At 42.1% G+C, this 24,500-nt stretch overlaps 1 protein-coding gene across 4 annotated transcripts; it reads left to right on the top strand.

The window, feature by feature from the left end:
• Positions 1-14,179: 14,179 nt before the first annotated feature.
• Positions 14,180-23,871, top strand: LOC129408327 (protein NLRC3-like). Of its 4 annotated transcripts, XM_055151674.1 has the most exons (9): positions 14,180-14,258; positions 15,531-15,671; positions 17,801-17,840; positions 17,936-18,128; positions 18,260-20,021; positions 20,090-20,257; positions 20,323-20,493; positions 20,583-20,629; positions 22,805-23,871. In XM_055151674.1, the coding sequence occupies exons 2-9, from the start codon at positions 15,541-15,543 to the stop codon at positions 23,119-23,121; spliced, it is 2,829 nt and encodes a 942-aa protein (XP_055007649.1). In that variant the 5' UTR covers positions 14,180-14,258; positions 15,531-15,540; the 3' UTR covers positions 23,122-23,871. The 4 variants fall into 4 exon arrangements, with proteins under 4 accessions (XP_055007649.1, XP_055007648.1, XP_055007651.1 ...); XM_055151673.1 differs by lacking the exon at positions 14,180-14,258 and having other exon boundaries at positions 15,382-15,671; XM_055151676.1 differs by lacking the exon at positions 14,180-14,258 and having other exon boundaries at positions 15,382-15,671; positions 20,802-22,944.
• The last annotated feature ends 629 nt before the right edge of the window (positions 23,872-24,500 follow it).

Raw genomic sequence — 24,500 nt, forward strand, 5'->3', positions numbered from 1 at the left:
CGCACAAACATCCACAGAAACAACTTTTTATTCAAGAAAAAAAATACATATTTCGACTATTTTAGCACAAATTATGTGGTTATTTTCTGATTTTTAATAATACTTGACAAAATTTAAATACTGTATCGATCTATAAACTTGGCCGCAATGCTTCATGGGAAAGTGTTTTGTGGGGTGACATTCGGACCATGAGTGAGACAGAAGTGTTCGAGACATAAAAGTGAACTGTTTTATGCTATAAACAGTTGAAAGTAGATATGAGTAAGTATGAAAAACTGTGATGTGGTGGTGTCTAAGTTTTCTTTATCAGTGGCCACACAGTTAAACAATCCATGAAAAGTTGTACTCAGTAAATCCGTAATAATCCACAGAAAAAGAATATCAAGTTGTTTTTTCCATAAAATAATTCCATGTGGGTAAATAATCCAGAAAATCGTCGTCCGTATGAGTGGATGAATCCGTGAATAAAAATATTATGTTGCCTTTCTGAGCCTTCTGCCTCTCTGAGTTCCGTTTCTCTTGGTGCTGTTGGGTACGCTTGTTTTCCTCACACTCTTAGCTTCAAAATGAGACCCTCCCCGCTGTTAGGTGGGACAAGCCGCTGAAGAAGCTAACGCACCCACGTACTTCCTGGCTTTACACACGCGTCATCAGTTTGTTTACGGGAAATCTCTTCAGTCATTGGATCTTCCAGAAAGTGATTGACATATTGTTTTAGCCTATCACCAGAGCTTTCAAACGGTGGGTGGGACATGCAGATAGTCTTTGAAACTGACGCTGTGTTTATAAGCGTAAGAGAGAGGGACACAGGGAGCAGTGTGGGAGGGGCCATGGAGCGCAGATCTGGTACTTGGAGGACAATTTTGGCTACTTTTAGGTTTTTTTCTTGAGAAAACATGCCTAAAGCTCAGAAGAATTAGTATTATAATAATAACAATTATTATTATTATATTATTATTATTATTATTTTGGCACAAATTTGGCAATCTTGTGCCGAATTGTCATTTTGTTTACACAAAGGCTCACAGCATCAAAACCCTTTGTCCTAGAGATCTGAAATTCTACACAGTTGTTGCCAACAACTTGAACAATGATTGTAGTGAGTCACAAATGCCTAGTATGAACTATGACCAAGCTAAGGCCTTTATTTTTTTCAATTGTTTTTTCAAAGCAAAAAAATATTTTTTTTAATTGACTGTACTGTAGGTTAGGCAGCACTCACAGTCTTCATGTACATATCTACAGAAACTAGAAGGCCTAAGCTTTAAAATGGTGCCTCACACAAGCATGTGGGTTCTAAGATTTTCTTTTAATAAGCTATGGCACTTGGGTATGTAGTGCTATTGTGCACACGCCAAAATTAGGTGGATGGTAACAGGTTATTACGGATTTATTGAGTACAACTTTTCATGGATTGAACGCGTTTTGGACCGACAGAACCGGCTCAAAGGTAAGAAACGCGTATCTTATTCTTTGTTTATGATGTGAATTTTTAAATTCACATAAATTCGGGCTCGTTGTACAGCATAAAATGAATGATATGGCTGTTTTATTGATAAATTAAGCTTTCAAACGATGTATAAGCAAAAAAATACAATTTTTTTTCAATTTTAATTGACTGTACTGTAGGTTAGGCCGCACTCACAGTCTTCATGTACATATCTACAGAAACTAGAAGGCCTAAGCTTTAAAATGGTGCCTCACACAAGCATGTGGGTTCTAAGGTTTTCTTTTAATAAGCTATGGTATTTGGGTATGTCTTACCATTGTGCACACACCAAAATGAGGCGGGTGGTAACAGGTTAAACGTTCACTTAAAGGAGACATATTCTGCAGAATGGTCCATTCGGAGCAGCTGTTTGTTTCTCATTCACTCACCTGAACTTGTGTTTGGACTGATTCATGTTTGACGAATCTTTAATCGCTCATTTTTATTTTCAAGACGCCTTTTTGCCGATCAGCTCCAGCCGTCATTTTGGTCCAAATGTAAAAAAAAATCTCTAATCCAACCCAAAATTGATTTATATAGGACATTTTATAAACATGACAGACAAATTAATACAACAAAAGAGAGTAAATCATAAATAAAAACAATAAATAAAAAGCGTTAAAATGCATACAGCGAAAAATGATCGATTAAAAATAAAGAAATAAATCCAATCTAACTTTATTTGTGCGGCACATTTTACCCACACAGAGTCTCCAAAGTGCTGCGCAATATAAATTAACACATTCATTAAAATAAAGCATCAAATAAATAAATAAGCAAGTCGATAAAAAACATAAAAAACACTAAAACGAACAAATAGAAAAGTCTCGTTTAAGTCTCGTCTTAGGAGACACGCAGCTCCCGTCGGACGCTACGGTTTTCAAACGCGGAAATCGGCAAATTTTTGTTTCTTTTATTAAATCGTTTTAGATCAATATTGTGATTTAAAACATCCAAATGATCACAGAACGATCCACAGAGGTCAGAGTTTATAACTATCGAGCACAAACGGCACGATATGTCTTCTTTATTTAACTACTGAAACTGTTCTACGCTACCAAATCTGAAGAAAAGTCTGAAGGTGCTGGTGCAATACTTAAAGCTGCACTGTGTAACTTTTCGGTTCGTTGCTCTGTCTGGAATGTTCCGCAGTGTGACATTAAACAGATCTACTTTACGTTTATTCAATTACAGGTGGTTTTAAAACTCAAAAACACCTTGAAAAACAAACATTCTGACTGTGAGCGGCGTCGCCTCTCCACAGATCTGACCTGTAACTCGATCCGGTTTGGTCTCTATGAAAACTAAAGCTTTGATGCCAGACTGTGGAACATTCCAGACGAAGCAATAACATCTCCAAGGAGAATTTAAGAAGCTTTCGACTAGAAAAGTTACACAATTTAAACCTCAAACGAGACATTTACAGACACGTTTTAACACAGTTCTGATGGTTTTTCAAAATTTAACTGATTATTGTTTTTAAAATAAATAAATAAAATAAAATAATAAAAAAAATAAAAATAAAATAAAATATCATATTAAAGACGCTGTTCCTGATTTTTTTCTGTCTTAAAATCATGATAAAAAAAAACAAAAAGTAGTTAATTTAAAACAGTTTGTTATTCCTCACTTCCCTTAAGCACTGTGACCGTTCTGGTGGAGCGTCTGTCGTCTGCTTGTCTCCATGGCGACGTTACGGCTTTGCCCGGGATGTTCCACAGTGCGGCATTAAACAAACACACAGTATCTTGTTATTTATTCAGTCACACGTCTTTTTATTTCTCAAAACGTCCGCAAAAACGTTCTTTATTATAGTGACTTGGCCTGGTGATGGGGTTTGCTCGTCTCCATGGAGATAGTTAAATTAAAGGTGCACTGTGTGACTTTTCTGGTGTAGGGTCCATCACCTGTCTGGAATGTTCCGCAGTGTGACATTAAACAGATCTACTTTACATTTATTCAATCACAGGTGGTTTTAAAACTCAAAAACACTTAGAAAAACAAACATTCTGACTGTGAGCGGCGTCGCCTCTCCACAGATCTGACCTGTAACTCGATCCGGTTTGGTCTCTATGAAAACTAAAGCTTTGATGCCAGACTGTGGAACATTCCAGACGAAGCAATAACATCTCCAAGGAGAATTTAAGAAGCTTTTGACTAGAAATGTTACACAATTTAAACCTCAAACGAGACATTTACAGACACGTTTTAACACAGTTCTGATGGTTTTTCAAAATTTAACTGATTATTGTTTTTAAAATAATAAAATTAAATAAAAATATTAAAAATTAAATAAAATAAATAAAATAAAATACCATATTAAAGACGCTGTTCCTGATTTTTTTCTGTCTTAAAATCGTGAAAAAAACAAACAAAAATGAGTTCATTTAAAACAGTCGACTTTTCTGGTGGAGGGTCCGTCACCCGTCTGGAATGTTCCGCAGTGTGACATTAAACAGCTCTACTTTACATTACTGATCCAAAATACCAAGAAAAACAGACGGTTCTGACCACAGATCTGACCTGTAACACCGAGTCGAAGTGGTGAACCCTCTACTGAAAAAGTTACACAATACGCCTTTAAAAACACTTAATAATTAAACGCAGGCAGTTCACAAAGGACTTATTTGGATTATTCTACTCAAAAAAAAAAAAAAAGAAAAACGTAGAAAAATCAGGTACTGGCCCTTTAAGACTTTTGCGTTCATCTTGTAAATATGCCGTTACTGATTTTGTACAGTTGTATTTCCGTCCAATGAAACGTTTGAAATTTGGCGTAAACACGTAAAACAGTAAATACGTGTAAAAGTGCAAAGTGTCACAAAACATTCTGACGTCGTTTCGCAGGTCGATCGTTTTGGCGATTCAGAACGTACAGAAACAGATCACGATTTTATGTTAATCCGTGTGTCGTTCGTTCGTTTTTCAAAATAAAACCAAAAATAAGAAAATGGAAAACAAAAAAAACCCCAACGATTTTCTTCATTATTTGTCACCAAAACTAAAATGAAAAAACAGATAATGATTTGTTTTTTTCAGTTTTTGATTTTGGGTTTAAATGAAAAATGGAAAAAACGGATAATGGACTAAACCAGGACTAAACCAGGTCTAAACCAGGACTAAACCAGGACTAAACCAGGACTAAACCAGGTCTAAACCAGGACTAAACCAGAACTAAAACCAGGACTAAACAAGGACTGAACCAGGACTGAACCAGGTCTAAACCAGGACTGAACCAGGTCTAAACCAGGACTGAACCAGGTCTAAACCAGAACTAAAACCAGAACTGAAACCAGGAGTAAACAAGGACTGAACTAGGACTGAACCAGGTCTAAACCAGGACTAAACCAGGACTAAACTAGGACAGAACTATTTTCAGTCCTGGTCTGGTCCCAGTCTCAGTTCTAGTCTCACTTCTGGTTTCGGTCCAGGCCTCGGTCCCGGTCTCAGTCCCGGTCTCTGTTTTGGTCTCGGTCCCGGCATTAAAGAGCCCATCTCATGTAAAATAACTCTTTTCACATTGTATCTTCTGCACATTTACAAGCACAATTTGGTTTTGGAACAAACATTACACTGATATTGTCGGTTCTGATATTGTCATATTTTAGTTTTGGGATTCGGACATCGTTAATTGTGTGGTTGTTGGATCCAAACAGCGGAAACCGAGAGAGGTCACAACAAATGCAAACACCACAACAAATACAAATGCGACAACACAACAAAAAGCCACAACAAACCAAAAAAAGCCACAACAGAAGAGACAGCGGGACTCTATTTTCCGACGGACCGATCAAGCGGCAAGTGAAGAAGAAGAACTACAACGTGAAAAGTAAAGGAACGGAGAAGTTGGAAACGTAAGTAAAAGTAATTTTTTGTTTTATCATTATTCGTTTCACGTTGTAGTTCTTCTTCTTCACTTGCCGCTTGATCGGTCCGTCGGAAAATAGAGTCCCGCGGTCACTTCTGTTGTGGCTTTTTTTTGTTTGTTGTGGCTTTTTGTTGTGTTGTTGCTTTGTATTTGTTGCGGCGTTTGCGTTTGTTGTGACCCCTCTCAGCTTCCGTACCTAACAGTGGAAAACGGCTCGAGAAATTTGTTTGCGAACTCCATAGATGCAAAAGTGAATCATATGTGTGTGACTGCAAACCTCCGTTCAAACTGTTTCTCTTCCCAGCGGAATTGAAAAATAGTGACAGGTGAAGGTGATGGGCTAAATCATCCCGAGTTTACAGAGAACATTTTGTATGTGGAGCGACAACAAAACTAAATCTTGTTTGTTAATGGAGAGGAGCAGAAGACAAACAGACTGAGCTGCACTTTCTTGTTCTTGTTGTTTTACAGAAACATCACGTCTTGGTCTCTTTGCAGTGGAAGGTGTTTCTTGGTGAACAGTTGGAGCCTTTCACTTTGGCGTTGACTTTTTAAATTCGTAACCATATCGAAGTGGCTTGGGTCGCATTTGAAAAAATCGGATCAGTGTCGTTCAGACTGTCATTAAAAGATCAGATACAGGTCACATAGGGGCGAAAAAATCGGATTTGGGTCACGTCAGGCTGCAGTCTGAACACAGCCTTCGATATGTGCTCCTAAAACCGATACATATCCGATCTTTTGACATGTGACTTCAGTGTGAACGGCCAAAGCTCATTCATCCACCTACATGTTATCAACAAGACACAAACGTCACTATTCTGCACTGAAGTAGGTGAAAATTGTTAATGAACTCCATGTGACTGAAGTGAAGCACATCACCACTCACCACTCTTGGCTCCGTCTCCACATCCACACGTTCCTTTCAAAGGACTGAACCACAAAACACCACGACCAAAAACCTCATCCTTCTCCTTCTCAATCTCCTCCTTAAAACAAGTAAGTTGTTCATGTTCTGGCTCCGGTACGAGAGGAACTTTAAAATCTCCAGGTGCTCGATGCTGCGTCCATGTTTGGACAACTTCTGTAAACACAGAGCACGCTCGCTGCGGTTGACGTCGTTGTGTCTCCAGTGCACATGTGGGACACTTTTGGGCCGTTTAATGTTCACACTGGAGTCACATACAAGTCACATTTAACTGGAAACATGAACGACCTCGACAAAAACATCTTACATAGTGATAAGAATTGAGTATTAAAGCTGACAGTCTAGACTTAGAGTAGAGAATCTACACTGTAAGTCTACACTGTCAGCTTTGATAATTTTATACTATAAATGTAAATTAAAATAGCACATGTCACGACTTTACACGCTCAAATATTATATGTAAAAAACAGTCTGACATTAAACACTCACCATTGGCTCAAATTTGAACAACACCGTTACTGAGTCTTTCAATGAGCGCATATACATGCACATCAATAACCCGGTTATGATCGGGTTTTTTTTTGAGTATCCCGGTTTCTTCATGGTGCATGTAGACGCAGTAACCCGGTTTCAGTAACCCGGTTATGGCAGTATCCCGGTTATTAGAAACCGGGTTACTGTAGCTGGTTTATTCCGATCGTAACCGGGACACTTGTGGCAAGTAAACGCAGTATCCCGGTTACTGCAACATAAAGTTGAGTACGCATGTGTCCAAAAGACACTTTCCAGTCTTTTCACCACAACAGTAGCGACATAAATAAATTGACCAACATAAATAAAGTCACCAAACGAGTGAAATGACTGTAAAATTAAGAACTGCGCTAAACCTGCACATGTACAATCTGCACTCGTGTGATCGCTGAAAAGCTAAAACATGAACTATCTCCTATACAGCACACACGGAACAGACTCACCATCATCAGCACCTCTTCTGTCACAAAAAGAACACACATAATCCACTGAGTCGTGTCTTTTAGTCCGACAGAAGCTGATCCCATCAGCGGCACAAGGAGCAGCTGTTTTTATCACCGCTAACAGTTTATGCTAATTCGCGACGCGGTCTTAAGTTTCGTTTCTGTAAAACGTAAACAAATGTGATCAGAGCTGAATGATCTGATCAAACAGTGGTTCTGGTTTATATGTTGTGAAGTTGAGTTTATTTATGCAGAAGATTTTAATGAAGAATCTGTTGGTTTGATGTGTGCAGTGGATTGTGGGAGATCTCGTAGCTCCTTAGCTTCTTATGCTAAAGGAAATCACGTTTGTATTTTTCCTGGTTAATGAAATTGATTTAAGTTTATTTTTGCGCTTGTGCATTTGTAAGATTATGTCAAGGAACCGGGATACTCCATTTGATCATGTACACGCGGATACAGGTTTCTCAGTGCGCATGAAACACAGTAACCCGAATATTGACATAAGTGGGAGACTCCATTAATCTGAATAATGCCGTGCAATTTCACGCTCACATTTACACTTTCGACCATGGATCTATTAAAATAACTGGATACAGTGTTGCTGGTTTTAGCTGCCTCCAGTTGACGTAGTGACTCACTAGAACTTCAGCAGAAAAAGTCCCATGGGCCGAGATTTTTCTCATAGAGGCAATGTGCTCACAAACTGCTCGTGTTCGTCTGACAAGGACCTACAGCTTTCAAAAATATCGGATTTGTTGACGATTTTTACCTATTTTTAGATCATAAACATTTTCTCGTTCAAAATCCTCCAGTTGTCTTACAAAAACGCTTTAAATTCATTAGCTCTTCGACTGCGCTCCTGACACGCGCGGCCCACAATCACCGTAAGTACGTAGTCATATTAGCAATTAGGCTCACCCCATTAACTCCAACAGAGAACCATTTTGGAGTTTGGAGCCTCAGCTTCAATTATCTTAATGTATAAGTAGTGCATTCTTATATCTCATACACTTCTACCTCATTCATGGTCCGAACACGACTTTCCCATAAGGCATTGCGGCCAACATAATACGCCCATAATACGCCGCACCTCAAAGTATATGTATATAGTGCGCCATCTACTAGGAAACGCCGGAACACAAACATCCACATAACCAACTTTTTTATATAAAAAAAAAAAACAAAAACATATTTCGACTATTTTAGCACAAATTATGTGGTTATTTTCTGATTTTTAATAACACTTGAGAAATTTTAAATACTGTATTGATCTATAAACTTGGCCGCAATGCTTCATGGGAAAGTGTTTTGTAGGGTGACAGGAGTCATTTTTGGGCGGTGTATTTGGACCTTGAATGAGACAGAAGTGTTTGCGACATAAGACTGTACTGTTTCTGAATCATTGGTGTCTGAATAGATTAAGCAAACTACTCTGACTCTACATCAAATTATCTCCTCAATATGATTATATAGAATGTAGATGTGGGTGGTTTGTGTCTAAGTCATCTTAAGTGAAGTTGAGGTGAAGCCGCATGGAGCACTGAAGTGTCCCATCCACTCTTGAGCTGATGCTTCAAGGTGCTTCATTTGCTCAACGGCGCCATCAAGTGTCCATCAATAACAATCAAGTGTCCAATAACACGTGTAACAGGCAGAGTGAAAATACAACGATCAACATGATCATCGAGGTTCTGACGGAAAGATTTATACTGAATAAATGAACCATTAAATATTTGAATGTTTGTGATTTCAACATAAAGTGTGAATGTATTAACCTGGAGTCTGTGTTCATGATATAACGGTCGGGTTAAAAGAAAAAGTAGGAACAAATTGGAGATCAGGATGTAATGTGACTGTGTTTGTGTTACTACATTATGTCTGTGCTTATGCCACAATAAGGACGGTGAAATAGGGTCATTTTATTCATTTTTATTTAAAAATATCAATTTCTCCACAGTATTTGGACTCAGATGGTTTCTTTTTTTACAGAGAATTTCCCCTGCTGTTAAAAAAAAAAAAAAAAAAAAAAACTTTCACAGCGCACACACACGCACACACACACACACACACACACACACACACACACACACACACACACACACACACACACACACACACACACACACACACACACACACACACACACACACACACAAAGAATCTCAAATAGAATGCACCAAACTCACAATAACCCAAAACCACAAAATGTTTTGGGGGAGTCCGTTGTGTTTCACTGGCCCTAATGTTTCGAAACGCGCCAAATCCGCGAACCACTTCCCGAAGCAGTCACGTGGTAGAGCCGGACAGCGAGGCTTCGGATGTCATCATTTTTGACGCCTCCCCCAAATGAAGCGAGCCTCGACACACGCTTCATGGAAACACCTCCTTCATTACTCGACACAGGCTTCGAAGCCTCGGCACATCTCGTAACATCACTACTCATCTGTGTGAAATCAGTGTCTGTGTGTCATGGCCCCAGGTCTTTCAGGAACTGTTCTCTTGTCGGTGCACGTCTCTGCTCTTTGTTCATCGTGTCCAAACGATTACGTTCCATTTGAAAAACGAACACCATTTCACCAAGACTCTGTTCCAAAATCGGGGCTGTGCTTGGACTTTCATGTCGACAAAACACGTTTTTCAACCACCAACGTCCCGAGCTGCAGCACCTGTCAAACCTCCAACTAAACCAGAACTAAACCAGGACTAAACCAGAACTAAACCAGGACTAAACCAGGACTAAACCAGGACTAAACCAGAACTAAACCAGGACTAAACCAGAACTAAACCAGGACTAAACCAGGACTAAACCAGAACTAAACCAGGACTAAACCAGAACTAAACCAGGACTAAACCAGGTCTGAACCAGAACTAAACCAGGACTAAAACTAGGACTAAACCAGGACTAAACCAGGACTAAACCAGGTCTGAACCAGAACTAAACCAGGACTAAACCAGGTCTGAACCAGAACTAAACCAGGACTAAAACTAGGACTAAAACCAGGACTAAACCAGGACTAAAACCAGGTCTAAACCCAGGTCTAAACCCAGGACTAAACCAAGACTAAACTAGGTCTAAACCAGGACTAAACCAGATCTAAACCAGGACTAAAACTAGGACTAAACCAGGACTAAAAAAAGGGCTAAAACCAGGACTAAAACCAGGTCTAAACCCAGGACTAAACCAAGACTAAACTAGGTCTAAACCAGGACTAAAAAAGGGCTAAAACCAGGACTAAACCAGGACTAAAACCAGGACTAAAACCAGGTCTAAAACTAGGACTAAACCAGGACTAAACCAGGACTAAAACTAGGACTAAACCAGGACTAAAACCAGGTCTAAACCCAGGTCTAAACCCAGGACTAAACCAAGACTAAACTAGGTCTAAACCAGGACTAAACCAGATCTAAACCAGGACTAAAACTAGGACTAAACCAGGACTAAAAAAACGGCTAAAACCAGGACTAAACCAGGACTAAAACCAGGTCTAAACCCAGGACTAAACCAGGACTAAACCAGGTCTAAACCAGGTCTAAATCCAGGTGTAAAACCCAGGACTAAACCAGGTCTAAACCCAGGACTAAACCAGGTCTAAACCCAGGACTAAACCAGGACTAAACTAGGACTAAACCAGGACTAAACTAGGACTAAAACTAGGACTAAACCAGGACTAAAACCAGGTCTAAACCCAGGTCTAAACCCAGGACTAAACCAAGACTAAACTAGGTCTAAACCAGGACTAAACCAGATCTAAACCAGGACTAAAACTAGGACTAAACCAGGACTAAAAAAAGGGCTAAAACCAGGACTAAAACCAGGTCTAAACCCAGGACTAAACCAGGACTAAACCAGGTCTAAACCAGGTCTAAATCCAGGTGTAAACCCAGGACTAAACCAGGTCTAAACCCAGGACTAAACCAGGTCTAAACCCAGGACTAAACCAGGTCTAAAACCAGGTCTAAACCCAGGACTAAACCAGGACTAAACCAGGTCTAAACCAGGTCTAAACCCAGGTGTAAACCCAGGACTAAACCAGGTCTAAACCCAGGACTAAACCAGGTCTAAACCCAGGACTAAACCAGGACTAAACCAGGTCTAAACCAGGTCTAAATCCAGGTGTAAACCCAGGACTAAACCAGGACTAAACCAGGTCTAAACCCAGGTGTAAACCCAGGACTAAACCAGGTCTAAAACCAGGTCTAAACCCAGGACTAAACCAGGACTAAACCAGGTCTAAACCAGGTCTAAACCCAGGTGTAAACCCAGGACTAAACCAGGTCTAAACCCAGGACTAAACCAGGTGTAAACCCAGGACTAAACCAGGACTAAACCAGGTCTAAACCAGGTCTAAATCCAGGTGTAAACCCAGGACTAAACCAGGACTAAACCAGGTCTAAACCCAGGTGTAAACCCAGGACTAAACCAGGTCTAAACCCAGGACTAAACCAGGTGTAAACTATGTCTCAAACAGGATTTAACAGGATTAAATCCTGCTGCGTGGACATGTCTCGTCTTCTATCAATAATATTTTTAATTTGGTTTGGTAAAGTCTGGGCTTTTCATTTTCTTTTAACAGAAAAAAAAATCTTATGTTACAATTTCCTCGTCTTTGTTTCTCTACAGAAAATCAAGTAATCCAAAGTAATCAGATTACATTACTCACTTTAAGTAATTTAATGGATTCCGTTACAAACTACATTTTGAGGTGTAGGGGATTACATTTTAAAAGTAAACTTCCCAACACTGACAACGTGTAAATAAGACTAAAGAAGATTAGTATATGTCACTTACTAGACCAGGTACCAGACCGGGACTAGACCGGGTACCAGACCGGGACTAAACCAGGTACTAGACCAGGACTAAACCAAGTACTAGACCAGGACTTAACCGGGTACTAGACCAGGATTAGACCAGGTACTAGACAAGGTACTCGACCCGGACTATACCAGGATTAGACCCGGGATTAGACCAGGTACTAGAACAGGTACTAAACCAGGACTAGACCAGGTACTAGACCCGGACTAGACCCGGTACTAGACCAGGATTAGACCAGGTACAAAACAAGGTACTAGACCTGGTACTAGACCAGGTACTAGACCAGGATTATACCAGGTACTAGACCAGAATTACATCCGGACTAGACCAGGTACTAGACCAGGATTACACCCAGACTAGACCAGGTACTAGACCAGGATTATACCAGGTACTAGACCAGAATTACACCCGGACTAAACCAGGTACTAGACCAGGATTACACCCGGATTAGACCAGGTACTAGACCAGGATTACACTCGGATTAGACCAGGTACTAGACCAGGATTAGACAGTTTTCTTTAATTACAAACTTCTTTTACAGTTTTATCTTTACCAAACATCACAAACCGAGGCTGTCCCAGTTTCTAATTCTGAAAACCTGGTCACTCTACATATTGTGGAACATTCCAGGCAAAGCAGTGAAACCTCCAGAAGAAAACGGCGAACCGTCGTTACAACAGAAAACTTCACAAACACTTTCCACGTTTTGAATGTTTGTCTTTTGCAAATTGTGAACATTGACACATTTTTGTGATTTCTTTTTACTTTAGTAGCTCCATATTCACAGTAATTAACAATAAAATATCTTGTGTATGAATTCAACACGATGCAGGTTCTGTTCTTATCGCTGTAGAGAAAGAAACGAAAAAGAAATCGGACGTAAACAAGTTTAAATCCACAGTAAAATCCAGAGCCGCTCACTCGGGCACCGCCATTTTGAATCGTGTTTGTTTATCTTCCGGGTTCTTTTTCCGTCTGATCACGTGGTACAACAGCGTCCACTTTCGGACTTTTATTTTATTTTTATATTTTATTATTATTTTTTATCTCTATCTCTATATATATATTAGTATCTGTTTGTCGTTTATTTAGCAGTTAAAGTGTTTAATTAAATTAATTAATTAATTATTTAGTTTTTTTTTTTTTTTTTTTTTACTAAATTATATGATACAAACAAATTGGCAGTGTTAAATGGTCAAGTAATTAAGCATGAAAAATGAGAGGTCAGACAGGAACAAAGTAAATAAATAAAAAATAAATAAATAATAATAATCATAATCATAATTAAATTAGGTGCTAGATAGTAATTTGTAAAATATTTATGCGTTACATTTATGAATAAATCCAGACATATTAGTATCTGTTTATCTTTTATTTAGCAGTGACTGTTTGTTAGTTTGTTTTTGTTTTGTTTTTTTTACAAAATTATATGATACAAACAAATTGACATGTTAATGGTGAATTAATTAAGACATGGTGGAGTTTGGCATTAGACAGTTATTAAAATGTTTTACAGTTACAAATTACTGTGTTAATAAAGTTCTCAATGTAATAATTATATGAACTCTACATCAATACATTTCAGCAAATCAGCAAAATAGATTGTTTTAAATGAGTCAGATCTCACGTACCTGCGTCGGGGCTGCGTGCGCTACGTCACTGAACCATATCTATTATTTCATTATTTTGATTAAAAGCACTTTTTATTTATCAATCTGATATAACACTCTACGAAATATTATGTGCGGGTATGTTTTTCATTATAAAGATGATGATTTTGCAGGTTTAGGTTTATAAAATTAAGTCAGAAGCCATGAAGTGTTATCACAGGTGTAAGTCAGATGGAGAAGGTTACTGAGATTTATTTTCGAGGACAGAGGCAGGTTTGGGGAGACCATGTCAACAATTGTTCTCCACAGACACAGATTTACCTTCTAATAAATACTATTTATTCATTATTATTTTTGTAACAGAGGAAAATACAAATCATTAGGATCTTCAAACTCATCAATAAAACTGTTGAACATTTATCTGTGTGCTGCCTCAGAGACCTGGAGAGTGGCGCCCTCTGCTGGAGGTTAGTTTCTCTGTCAGTGAGAGGGAGAACCACATGCGTCACACAACTGAACTGAAAGTGTTTGAGTGACGTGCTGCTGAAGTGTGTTTGAGACTGCAGTGACGCGGTGAGTATTTCTCATAATTAACATGTAAAATATTGAAACAGTGGTTTAGATTTTGCTTTTTATTTGGTTCAGAGCTGAGTAGGTTAGTTCTGGTTTAGTCTGAGTTTAGTCCTAATGTGGTCCTCCGATCGGAGCTTGGTGTGACCTATTTCATAGGCCTACATGGTTGGTTTCTGTTAAGACGAGATCAAGTATTGACATAGAAGGAGTTTATTCCTAGTTTAATTCCATTTTAAGATGTCCTGGCAGAAAGAGTATTTGTACTCAAGTAAAAGTACATTTACCTGGCAAAAACATACACACAAATAAAAGTACAAGTACAGCCACGATCTCTTGTGCCCTGGTGTAGACCTTTTTTAAACATGGTTGGTTTTGGTTAATTGCAGGTTAAGTATTTGCTTTGAAATAGTTTAGTTCTAGTTTAGTTCCGTTTGGATCTATGTGGTCCTGGTTTAATCATGATCTAATCCAAACACTATTGTGGAAGTGAAACATTTTAAACCAGGGGTGTCAAACTCATTTTGTTCCGGGGGTCGTATCCAACCGACTTTGATCCCAAAGGGGCCGGATCAGAAAACTCATGTCATATAAACCCCAAAAATAACAATAAGTTCAAATATTCGTGCAGAGAAACACAAATCTATTACAGAAATCTTTTTTAATTGATGAACTCTTTCTTTTACAAAATATTATAATATTATGAACAACCTGAAGAAAAATGTAATTTCAACACAAAGTTTTAACACGAACTTGTTTGCAAATAGGAATAAGTCAATTTTTGTTGTAAAATCCTGCACTCGGCTCCACTTTTCTCATGTTGGACATTTTTCTGATGAGGGTGTCACAGTCAACAGTCAAAACGATCGTCCTTTAAGAGCGTTTGGAAAGAGACAAGTCTTCATTTATGATGCTCTGGTGGGAAGGGCCACGTACAGAGACACTGGAGACGCTGCTGTGATAAACACCACAGAAAATTAACAAGATTTTAATAGAAAATATAATTAAAATATATTAAGCTATGAGTAGAAAATCAGTGGAGGGCCGGATCCAGCCCCCAGGCCGTATGTTTGACACCTGTGTTTGAAACAAAGCAGCCCAACTCTCAGTGAAGTGTGATGTCGTCATATGTCCAGCAGAGGGAGACACAGACCGATCAGACCTCTGGGTGCAGAGCAGAGACACACACAGTAACTCCACATCTGAAAAACAGAACTTCTAAACAGGAGACATCTCTGTATGTTCTGTTCAAATGGACTCTTCTTCTGATTCCAGCTCCTACAACATGGACCCACCTGGACCTGGCCCCGGGTCTAAACTCAGACCTAAACCTGCTCCCAGCTCTGTGTCTCTGAAAAGTGACCGCTCCAAACGCAATCCTCCAGACTTTAGTGAAGCTCGTCCTGAAGATGAGAGGTGAGACATTTGAACAGGTCTTTTCACACTGATAAACAGAGACTAAAGTGAGTAGGACTGTTACTGTGTGACTGTCTCCTCAGTCAAACACATTATTCACTCTGTATCTTCTTTCCTGTTTTGTCCTGGTCATGTGCTCCAGAGGGTCAGACTTACACAGACATAAGTTTAAACTACTGCAGAACACATGAGCTGCACTGACTCTACACTGCCCCCTGTGGACGAGCACTGACAGTTCTATATGGTGTGATTAAAAACTGCTCAAACATGCATGAATCACTCTAAAAACAACTTCGAGAGGGTAAATGAGAAGGGGAAACAACTATAACATGGTTAAAAGCTCTGAAAAGTCGATTCTGCAGAATAGGTCTAATTTAATGAAATTAATTAATTAACTGGTACAAACTGAATAACAACAAAAATGAATAAGGATTCCTAAGGAACTTATTTTCTCATTACATTTGCAAACTGCACCACACTGTGTCAGTGGATGTTCTCTGTACTGTGAGTCTCAGTCTCATTGTCTGATCCTAAAGCAGGTGAACAAACAGCATCCTCTCATTTTGTCCTGGTGACTAAAGCTCAGTTCTACTGCCTGCTCCCAGCTCTGTCTCTGAAAAGTGACAACTCTAAAAACTTTCCTCCAAACTTTAGAGAAGATCCTCCTGAAGACCAGAGGTAAGACTTAATCCAGAGCTCTGGACAGGAATCAGGATCACAGGATCTTCTACAGATTGTACAAAGGTCTCAGAAAATCAGCTGTTCTGAACCAGGACTGCCCTGAATACATCAGCAGAGTGAAAAATACTGCACTACTGTATATTATGGATGTTTCATTTGTTATTCAGTTCATTTTTCAACTGCATTTAAAGGGCTCATGTGACGCTATTTTCTGATCTGTTCTACTGTCGTTTCCTCATCACAAACAGACCTGGAGTTTTGTTTTGTTTCATTCACATGTTTAACACAAATCCTGTGTATTTAGGCTGAGTTCTTCTCTCAAACACAACACAGTCTGTTCCACCTTGTGATGTCATGAGGTAATTCAAGAAGTGCTCCTCTGTGTTTTTAAACTCCACACACCTTCACTAGAATCATTTGGATATTTTCTTGCTGATCTCTACTGAACTAAAGGTAAAAGGAAACTCTTAACTTAAAAACTACCTCTTTATGAGATCACAAAGTGTAAACACAGACTGTACAAAGAAGTGGACTTAGTGAGTGTGATGTCGCCCACAGTGATCAGCTCCAGTCAAATGAAGCTCACAGATGCTAGCAGTTACAGGAGCGAATCTGGGTCAAAGTCAATGGGAATTAGAGTAAGAAGGAGCCGGAAAAGCCTTTCTGCGTCCAGTTTGGAACACAGTGACTAGCGCTTTAGCTCTGTCCATTTATATACACAGTCTATGAGTGTAACAGCATTTTGGAGATGCAGACAGACTAATAACAAGGATTAGTTAAACATGAGAGAATGAAACAAAACACATCTCCATGTATGTTATAGAGGAGAAAACAACATTAAAACACAACTTAAATCTCACAAAGTAAATTTTGTCTAAGAACCTTGAACCAAAAAACACCCTTTCGAATAAATTTCACCAACAGCCTCTGCAGCAGATCTAAGGCTAAACTCATTCTCCATCAGACCTGATGAGTCTAAATGTGTCCAAAGGCAGCAGGTCCCTGCTCAGAGCTGTGGGACTCTCCTCTTCACTGTCTCTGTGTGTGAACCTCCTGTACATCCTTGTGTCCAGCCCCACTGTGGTGCAAATATCACAAGGACACACTGCAAAAGCTCAAAGTGTCTTCTAATGATGTCCTCAGAATGCTGCTGAAAAAGTCCAGGGTCAGTAGTTCCAGTCTCCTGTTCTGTCAGGCTCATGTGAACTTTTCAGGTTCTCATGACAAACCTGGTGTATAAATCCATCTGTGGCCTAAATGAGTCTGTGAACTCTGTGGTGGTGATGCTGGTGAGTCTCAGGTTTAGTTCTGTGCAGTAACACTGCTCTTTATGGAAACACTGATCTGTCTTTTATAACCCTGTTTTACTCTTGTCTCTGTCTTATTCTGTTGTTTTATGGACCATGAGTCTGGAATAAATAAATGATGATGAGTTTATTGTTTGACAGGGAGCCAGGCCCAAAGGAGCAGCTGGACGCCATATTCAGGGTGAGTACCCCACGAGCGCAGCATGTGTGGGGTTCTCTGGGTGCTCCTCAGGTGCTCTCTTTGACTAAAACTCTTCTCTTATTGTTCTGTTCCAGCGTCTGGAGGAGGACGTCCTGACTTTTTGTCAAAGAGAGCAGCTGCAGAGGCTCCACAGGCTCCTGGCCTCAGATTACCCAGAATGCTCTGAGAGTGAGGAGGAGGAGCAGAGCAGCAGAGAGGTTCTGAACATCACCCTGGACTTCCTGAGGAGGATGGACCAGGAGCAGCTGGCCCAGCGCCTGCAGAACAGTAAGAACTCTGTTACTGTCCATCTGAGGAACAGACCACACCAGACTTGACTTCACAGTAAAGTTACTACTTTTAAAAGTAATTTTTACAATATAAAGCAGCTAATACTCTCCTCTGTGACTGTGTTCTAGTAAAGATGTTTTCAGGAGGTGTTTGTGGAGATAAACTGAAGTGTGATCTGCAGCAGAGGTTCAGTCGTGTGTTTGAGGGCGTGGCTAAAGCAGGAGACTCCGCCCCCCCGACCCAGATCTACACAGAGCTCTACATCACAGAGGGCGGAGCCTCAGAGGTCAACCAGGAACATGAGGTCAGACTCATGGAGACGGCGTCCAGGAGACCGGCCGCTCCAGAGACCATCACATGTGAAGAGCTCTTTAAACCCCGCCCACATTCACCACAGCCAATCAGATTTGTGCTGACGAAGGGCGTGGCCGGCGTGGGGAAAACAGTGCTGACTCAGAAGTTCAGTCTGGACTGGGCTGAAGGCCGGGCCCACCAGGACCTCCAGCTGCTGTTCCCGTTCACTTTCAGAGAGCTCAATGTGCTCAGAGACACACAGTTCAGCCTGGTGGAGCTGCTGCACCACTTCTTCAGTCCATCCAAACATCTCTGCAGCTTCCAACAGCTCCAGGTGCTCTTCATCTTTGACGGTCTGGACGAGTGCAGACTTCCTCTGGACTTCAGCCGAACCCGAGTCCTGACCGACCCCACAGAGTCCACCTCAGTGCACGTGCTGCTGGTGAACCTCATCAGGGGGAGTCTGCTTCCCTCCGCTCTCCTCTGGATAACCACACGCCCCGCCGCGGCCAATCAGATCCCTGCTGAGTGCGTCTCCATGGTGACAGAGGTCAGAGGGTTCACCGACCCACAGAAGGAGCAGTACTTCAGGAAGAGGTTCAGAGACCAGGCCACAGCCGTCATCTCCCACATCAAGAGCATCCGCAGCCTCCACATCATGAGCCACATCCCGATCTTCTGCTGGATCCTCTCCACAGTTCTACAGAAACTTCTGGAACAAACAAAGCTGCCCCAGACTCTCACACAGATGTACGTCCACTTCCTGGTGGTGCAGGTCAAAGTCCAGAACATCAAGTATCACCAGGGATCAGGGGAGGACCTTCACTGGACTCCAGAGACCAGGGAGATGGTGAAGTCTCTGGGAAAACTGGCCTTTGAGCAGCTGCAGAAAGGAAACCTGATTTTCTACGAGAGTGACCTGAGCGAGTGTGGGCTGGACGCTGCAGCGGCCTCAGTGTACTCCGGAGTGTTCACACAGGTCTTTAGAGAGGAACCAGGCCTGTACCAGGACAAGGTCTACTGCTTCATCCATCTGAGTGTGCAGGAGTTTCTGGCTGCTCTTCACGTCCATCAGATCTTCTACAGCTCTGGAGAGAACCTGCTGAACACATCACACTCCTTTAAGAGTCCTAAGTCTGAGGCAGCCTTCTACCGCTCTGCTGTGGACCAGGCCTTACAGAGTCCAAACGGACACCTGGATCTGTTCCTGCGCTTCCTCCTGGGACTGTCTCTGCCGACCAATCAGAGGCTGCTGCAGGGTCTGCTGACTCAGACAGGAAGTAAAAAGACCAATCAGGAGACAATAAATTACATCAAACAGAAGCTGAATGAAAAGGGTCTGTCTGCAGAGAGAAGTCTGAACCTGCTCCACTGTCTGAACGAACTGAATGACCACAGTCTGGTGAAGAAGATACAGATGTACAGGAATGGCAGACTACTCTCAGGCTTAAATTCTCCTGCTGAGTGGTCGGCTCTGTCCTTCCTCTTACTGTCCTCAGACTCAGACCTGGAGGAGTTTGACCTGAGGAAATACCAGAGCTCAGAGACAGGTCTCCTCAATCTGCTGCCGGTGGTCAGAGCCTCCACCAAAGTCCTGTGAGTCCAGACTGTATTTAAACTCTTGTGTGGAGGTTCTAGTCTCTAATGTCCCTCTCTGTCCTCAGTCTTTGTGGCTGTGGTCTGTCTCCTCACAGCTGTGCTCCTCTGGCCTTAGTCCTCAGCTCCTCCAGTCTCACACATCTGGATCTCACTAACAACGACCTCCAGGACTCAGGAGTGGAGCTGCTGTGTTCTGGACTGAAGAGCGCCCCCTGCAGACTGGAGACTCTCAGGTGAGACGCTCCCATGATGCACTCTGCCCCCTTGTGTCCACATGAGTGTAATTCTGTGTCTTTAGGCTGTCTGGATGTCTGGTCTCAGAGAGGGGCGGGGCTGCTCTGGCCTCAGCTCTGAGCTCCGCCTCCTCCCACCTGAGAGAGTTAGACCTCAGCTACAACCATCCAGGACCCTCAGCAGAGCTCCTGACCGCTCTACGGGACGACCCCCACTGCCCCCTGCAGTCTCTCAGGTGAGGGTCCTGGTTCAGTGGGTCTCTGGTCCATGGTGGGTCCAGATCCTGGTCTCTGGTCTGGTCTAAACTGGACTTGTGTGTTTCAGGTTGGATCCTGCTGGAGAACAGTGGATGGTCCCAGGTCTGAGGAAGTGTGAGTCTCTGTATTTCATTCAGTTCATGGGAACATTTACATGATGTAACTTTATCAGACTTTAAATCTTTAGTTTTAGAGGAAATATTTGTGTGATTTAGACAAAATTGCTATTGTTCAGGATTATTACAGCTTAAAATGAAATAGAAAAACTTTCATATTCCCCTCCCAGAACCGTCACCTTATCGTGGTGGAGGGGTTTGAGTGCCCGAATGACCCCGGGAGCTATGTTGTCGGGGGCTTCATGCCCCTGGTAGGGTCACCGAACGTAAACAGGTCCTGGGGGACGGGTCAGACGAAGAGTGGTTCAGAAGCCTCATATGATGAGTTACACACTGGGTGCTCGCCAGCAAGTGCCTGGTGGCTGTGCAGAGTACCCGGCCTTCTTGGAGTCCCTGGGAGGGGTACTAGACAGTGCACCGACTGGGAACTCCGTTGTTCTCCTGGGGGACTTCAACGCCCATGTGGGCAATGACACTTGGAGAGGGGTGATTGGGAGGAATGGCCTCCCTGATCTGAACCCGAGCGGTGTTCTGTTACTGGACTTCTGTGCTAGTCACAGTTTGTCCATAACAAACACCATGTTCGAGCACAAGGGTGTCCATAAGTGCACCTGGCCAGAGGTCGATGATCGACTTTGTAGTCGTGTCATCTGACCTCCGGCCGCGTGTCTTGGGGAGGCTGGAGATATGGAGTCCGAGTGGGCTTCATTCTCGGTCTCTATTGTCAATGCGGCTGCTCGGAGCTGTGGGCGTAAGGTCTGTGGTGCCTGTCGTGGCGGCAACCCCAGAACCCGGTGGTGGACACCGGAAGTAAGGGAAGCTGAACCACAGGGGAATCACACTTCTCAGCCTTCCCGGTAAGGTCTATGCCAGGGTACTGGAGAGGAGAATCCGGCCGATAGTCGAACTTCGGATTCAGGAGGAGCAGTGTGGTTTTCGTCCTGGCCGTGGAACACTGGACCAGCTCTACACTCTCCATCGGGGGCTCGAGGGTTCATGGGAGTTTGCCCAACCAGTCCACATGTGTTTTGTGGATCTGGAGAAGGCATTCGACCGTGTCCCTCGTGGTGTCCTGTGGGGGGTGCTCTGGGAGTATGGGGTCTGGGGCCCTTTGCTAAGGGCTGTCCGGTCCCTGTATGACCGGAGCAGGAGCTGTGTTCGTTGCCGGCAGTAAGTCAGACCTGTTCCCGGTGCATGTTGGACTCCGCCAGGGCTGCCCTTTGTCACCGGTTCTGTTCATTGTATTTATGGACAGAATTTCTAGGCGCAGTCAGGGGTGGAGGGGGTCCGGTTTGGGGACCACAGAATTTCATCTCTGCTGTTTGTGGATGATGTTGTCCTGTTGGCTTCATCGAACCAGGACCTGCAATGTGCACTGGGGCGGTTTGCTGCCGAGTGTGAAGCTGCTGGGATGAAGATCAGCTCTTCTAAGTCTGAGGTCATGGTTCTCGATCGGAAAAAGATGGCTTGCCTTCTCCGGGTGGGTGGGGAGTCCCTGCCTCAAGTGGAGGAGTTCAAATATCTCGGGGTTTTGTTCTCAAGTGAGGGGAGGATGAAGCGTGAGATTGACAGATGGATCGGTGCAGCGTCGGCAGTGATGCGGTCGCTGTATCGGACCGTTGTGGTGAAGAGGAACTGAGCCGAAAGGCGAAGCTCTCAATTTACCGGTCAGTCTTCGTTCCTACTCTCACCTCTGGTCATGAGCTCTGGGTAGTGACCGAAAGGACAAGATCGCCGATACAAGCGCACGAAACGAGTTTCCTCCGCAGGGTGGCTGGGCGCTCCCTTAGAGATAGGGTGAGGAGCTCAGTCACACGGGAGGAGCTCGGAGTAGAGCCGCTGCTCCTCCACATTGAGAGGAGCCAGTTGAGGCTCGGGCATCTGTTCTGGATGCCTCCTGGGCGCCTCCCTCGGGAGGTGTTCCAGGCATGTCCCACAGGGAGGAGGCCCCGGGGAAGACCCAGGACACACTGGAGGGACTATGTCTCTCGACTGACCTGGGAATGCCTCGGGGTTCTGAGCTGGAGGACATGTCTGGGGTGAAGGAAGTCTGGGAGTCCCTGCTTAGACTGATGCCCCCGCGACCCGGCATCGGATAAGCGGAAGAAAATGGATGGATGGAACTTTCATATTCTCAGGAGCAGGAAGTGACGTCATGTGTTTGTGTCCTCAGATTCCTGTGAGTTTTCTCTGGATCCACACACAGCTCACAGAAAACTCAAACTATCTGAGGACAAACGGACAGTGACCTGTGTGAGAGAGGAGCAGCAGTATCCAGCTCATGAGGACAGATTTACAGACAGGTGTCAGGTCCTGAGCTGCACTGGCCTGAGGGGGCGCTGTTACTGGGAGGTGCAGTGGAGGGGGTGGGCTGAAATATCAGTGAGTTACAGAAGAATCAGAGGAGAGAGAGAGGAGTGTTTGTTTGGAGACAATGATCAGTCCTGGAGTCTGAGGAGCGCCCCCTGGTGGACAAATGTGACTCTTTGATATAAATAGCTGAGTCTTCTTTACACAAGCCTTCTGTTTAAATTGACACAAAAATCTTTCAGCATCTTTTACTACAAAAGAGTCTGCGTTTGCTTTTGTAAAAGTTGAACTGTGGTGACTGGAGCAGATCTTCGGGTGACAAGATTTTGGGCAACAGTTGGTCACTTTGTGTCCTAAGCGGTGGTGAAAAACCTCTCATGAAGTACTTTTACTCACACTTCCCTTGTACTTCAGTGAAAACACTTTGGTAAATAAAACTGGGAGAGGAAACAGGAATCACAATATGAGGTTAGTGATATTAATAACAAACTTAAACAATAATCTGCATCATTACAACCAAATATAGACTACACATGTCTATATTTAACTCTTGAACATGCCTTTGTATTTTTATTCATTTTGATCATTCACTTTTAACAACTTTGGCTGAGTTGCATTAAACTCTGTATAACTTGTATCTATAATTACACAGCCTGTGATTATTTTTTTTCTTTTCCTAACTGAAAAACGTCTTTATTCTTCACATAATCATGGAGAGAGGAAGGTGGCAGACCCTCCAACAGAAATATTACACATTATTGTAACACTAAATTAGAAAAGCCAGAATGTGCTCTTGTATTTTTAGATATCAGTGTCTTATTTAACATCTGTCTTAAGCTCTTTTTTGTTACTTATTTAGAATTTGTTATCACCGTGTACATTTGCTCTTTGTTATTTTAATTTATTGTGATGTGTAGAGCTGCTGTGTCCAAATAATTTCACTTGTGGATCAATAAAGTTTGTCTAAGTCTAATCGTGACTAGTCAACTTTTTTTTTTTTTTTATTGTTGTAATTGTATTTTGGTAATTGTAGTTATCTAGAGGAGACTGTACAGACTCTAAAACACATACTAGAGACATTTTTATAGCAAAGGCAGATCAAAATGTAAATAAAAAAGAAAAATCAATACAGTTTAGTCGTAAATATTCAGTTTAGAACCTTCAGTCACTTTAACCTTCATTTGGTTTAATGAATTTCAAAAGTCTCGTTTGACTAGTCGACCAATCGAAACATGAATCTCTGAATGGTTGAGTAAAAATAATCGTTTGTTGGATCCAGAGACTGTAGCTACATATATATTCTTCTACCTACCTTGATAAAGCCAAAATGAAAACACGAGCATTGTTTTGCCTTTGCCATCTCAGTCCGTCATGTTGGATTCAATCAGAATTGTCTTCATTTTTCTGTGGAATCTGTGGGTTATTATGCAGTAAAACTTTTAGTTTTGTACCACAAGTGCAGTTCCTCTTCTTCTGACACCAAAAAACACAACAAAAAAACATGCAAAGGCTGTAAAACTTCACACATTTACAGCTAACAAACCTTTCTCTCTTTCTGC

This window comes from Boleophthalmus pectinirostris, unplaced genomic scaffold, assembly GCF_026225935.1.
Source record: "Boleophthalmus pectinirostris isolate CB_2022bp ecotype Guang Dong unplaced genomic scaffold, ASM2622593v1 HiC_scaffold_16, whole genome shotgun sequence".
Lineage (NCBI taxonomy): Eukaryota > Metazoa > Chordata > Actinopteri > Gobiiformes > Gobiidae > Boleophthalmus > Boleophthalmus pectinirostris.

What these genes read in the sequence shown, in the direction of transcription:
- LOC129408327 (XM_055151673.1), top strand. Translation starts at nt 15,508, where the DNA reads ATGGACTCTTCTTCTGATTCCAGCTCCTACAACATGGACCCACCTGGA. An exon ending in GCTCGTCCTGAAGATGAGAG is followed by an intron (nt 15,672 to 17,800) that starts GTGAGACATTTG and finishes ATTGTTTGACAG; the next exon opens with GGAGCCAGGCCCAAAGGAGC. An exon ending in AGCTGGACGCCATATTCAGG is followed by an intron (nt 17,841 to 17,935) that starts GTGAGTACCCCA and finishes GTTCTGTTCCAG; the next exon opens with CGTCTGGAGGAGGACGTCCT.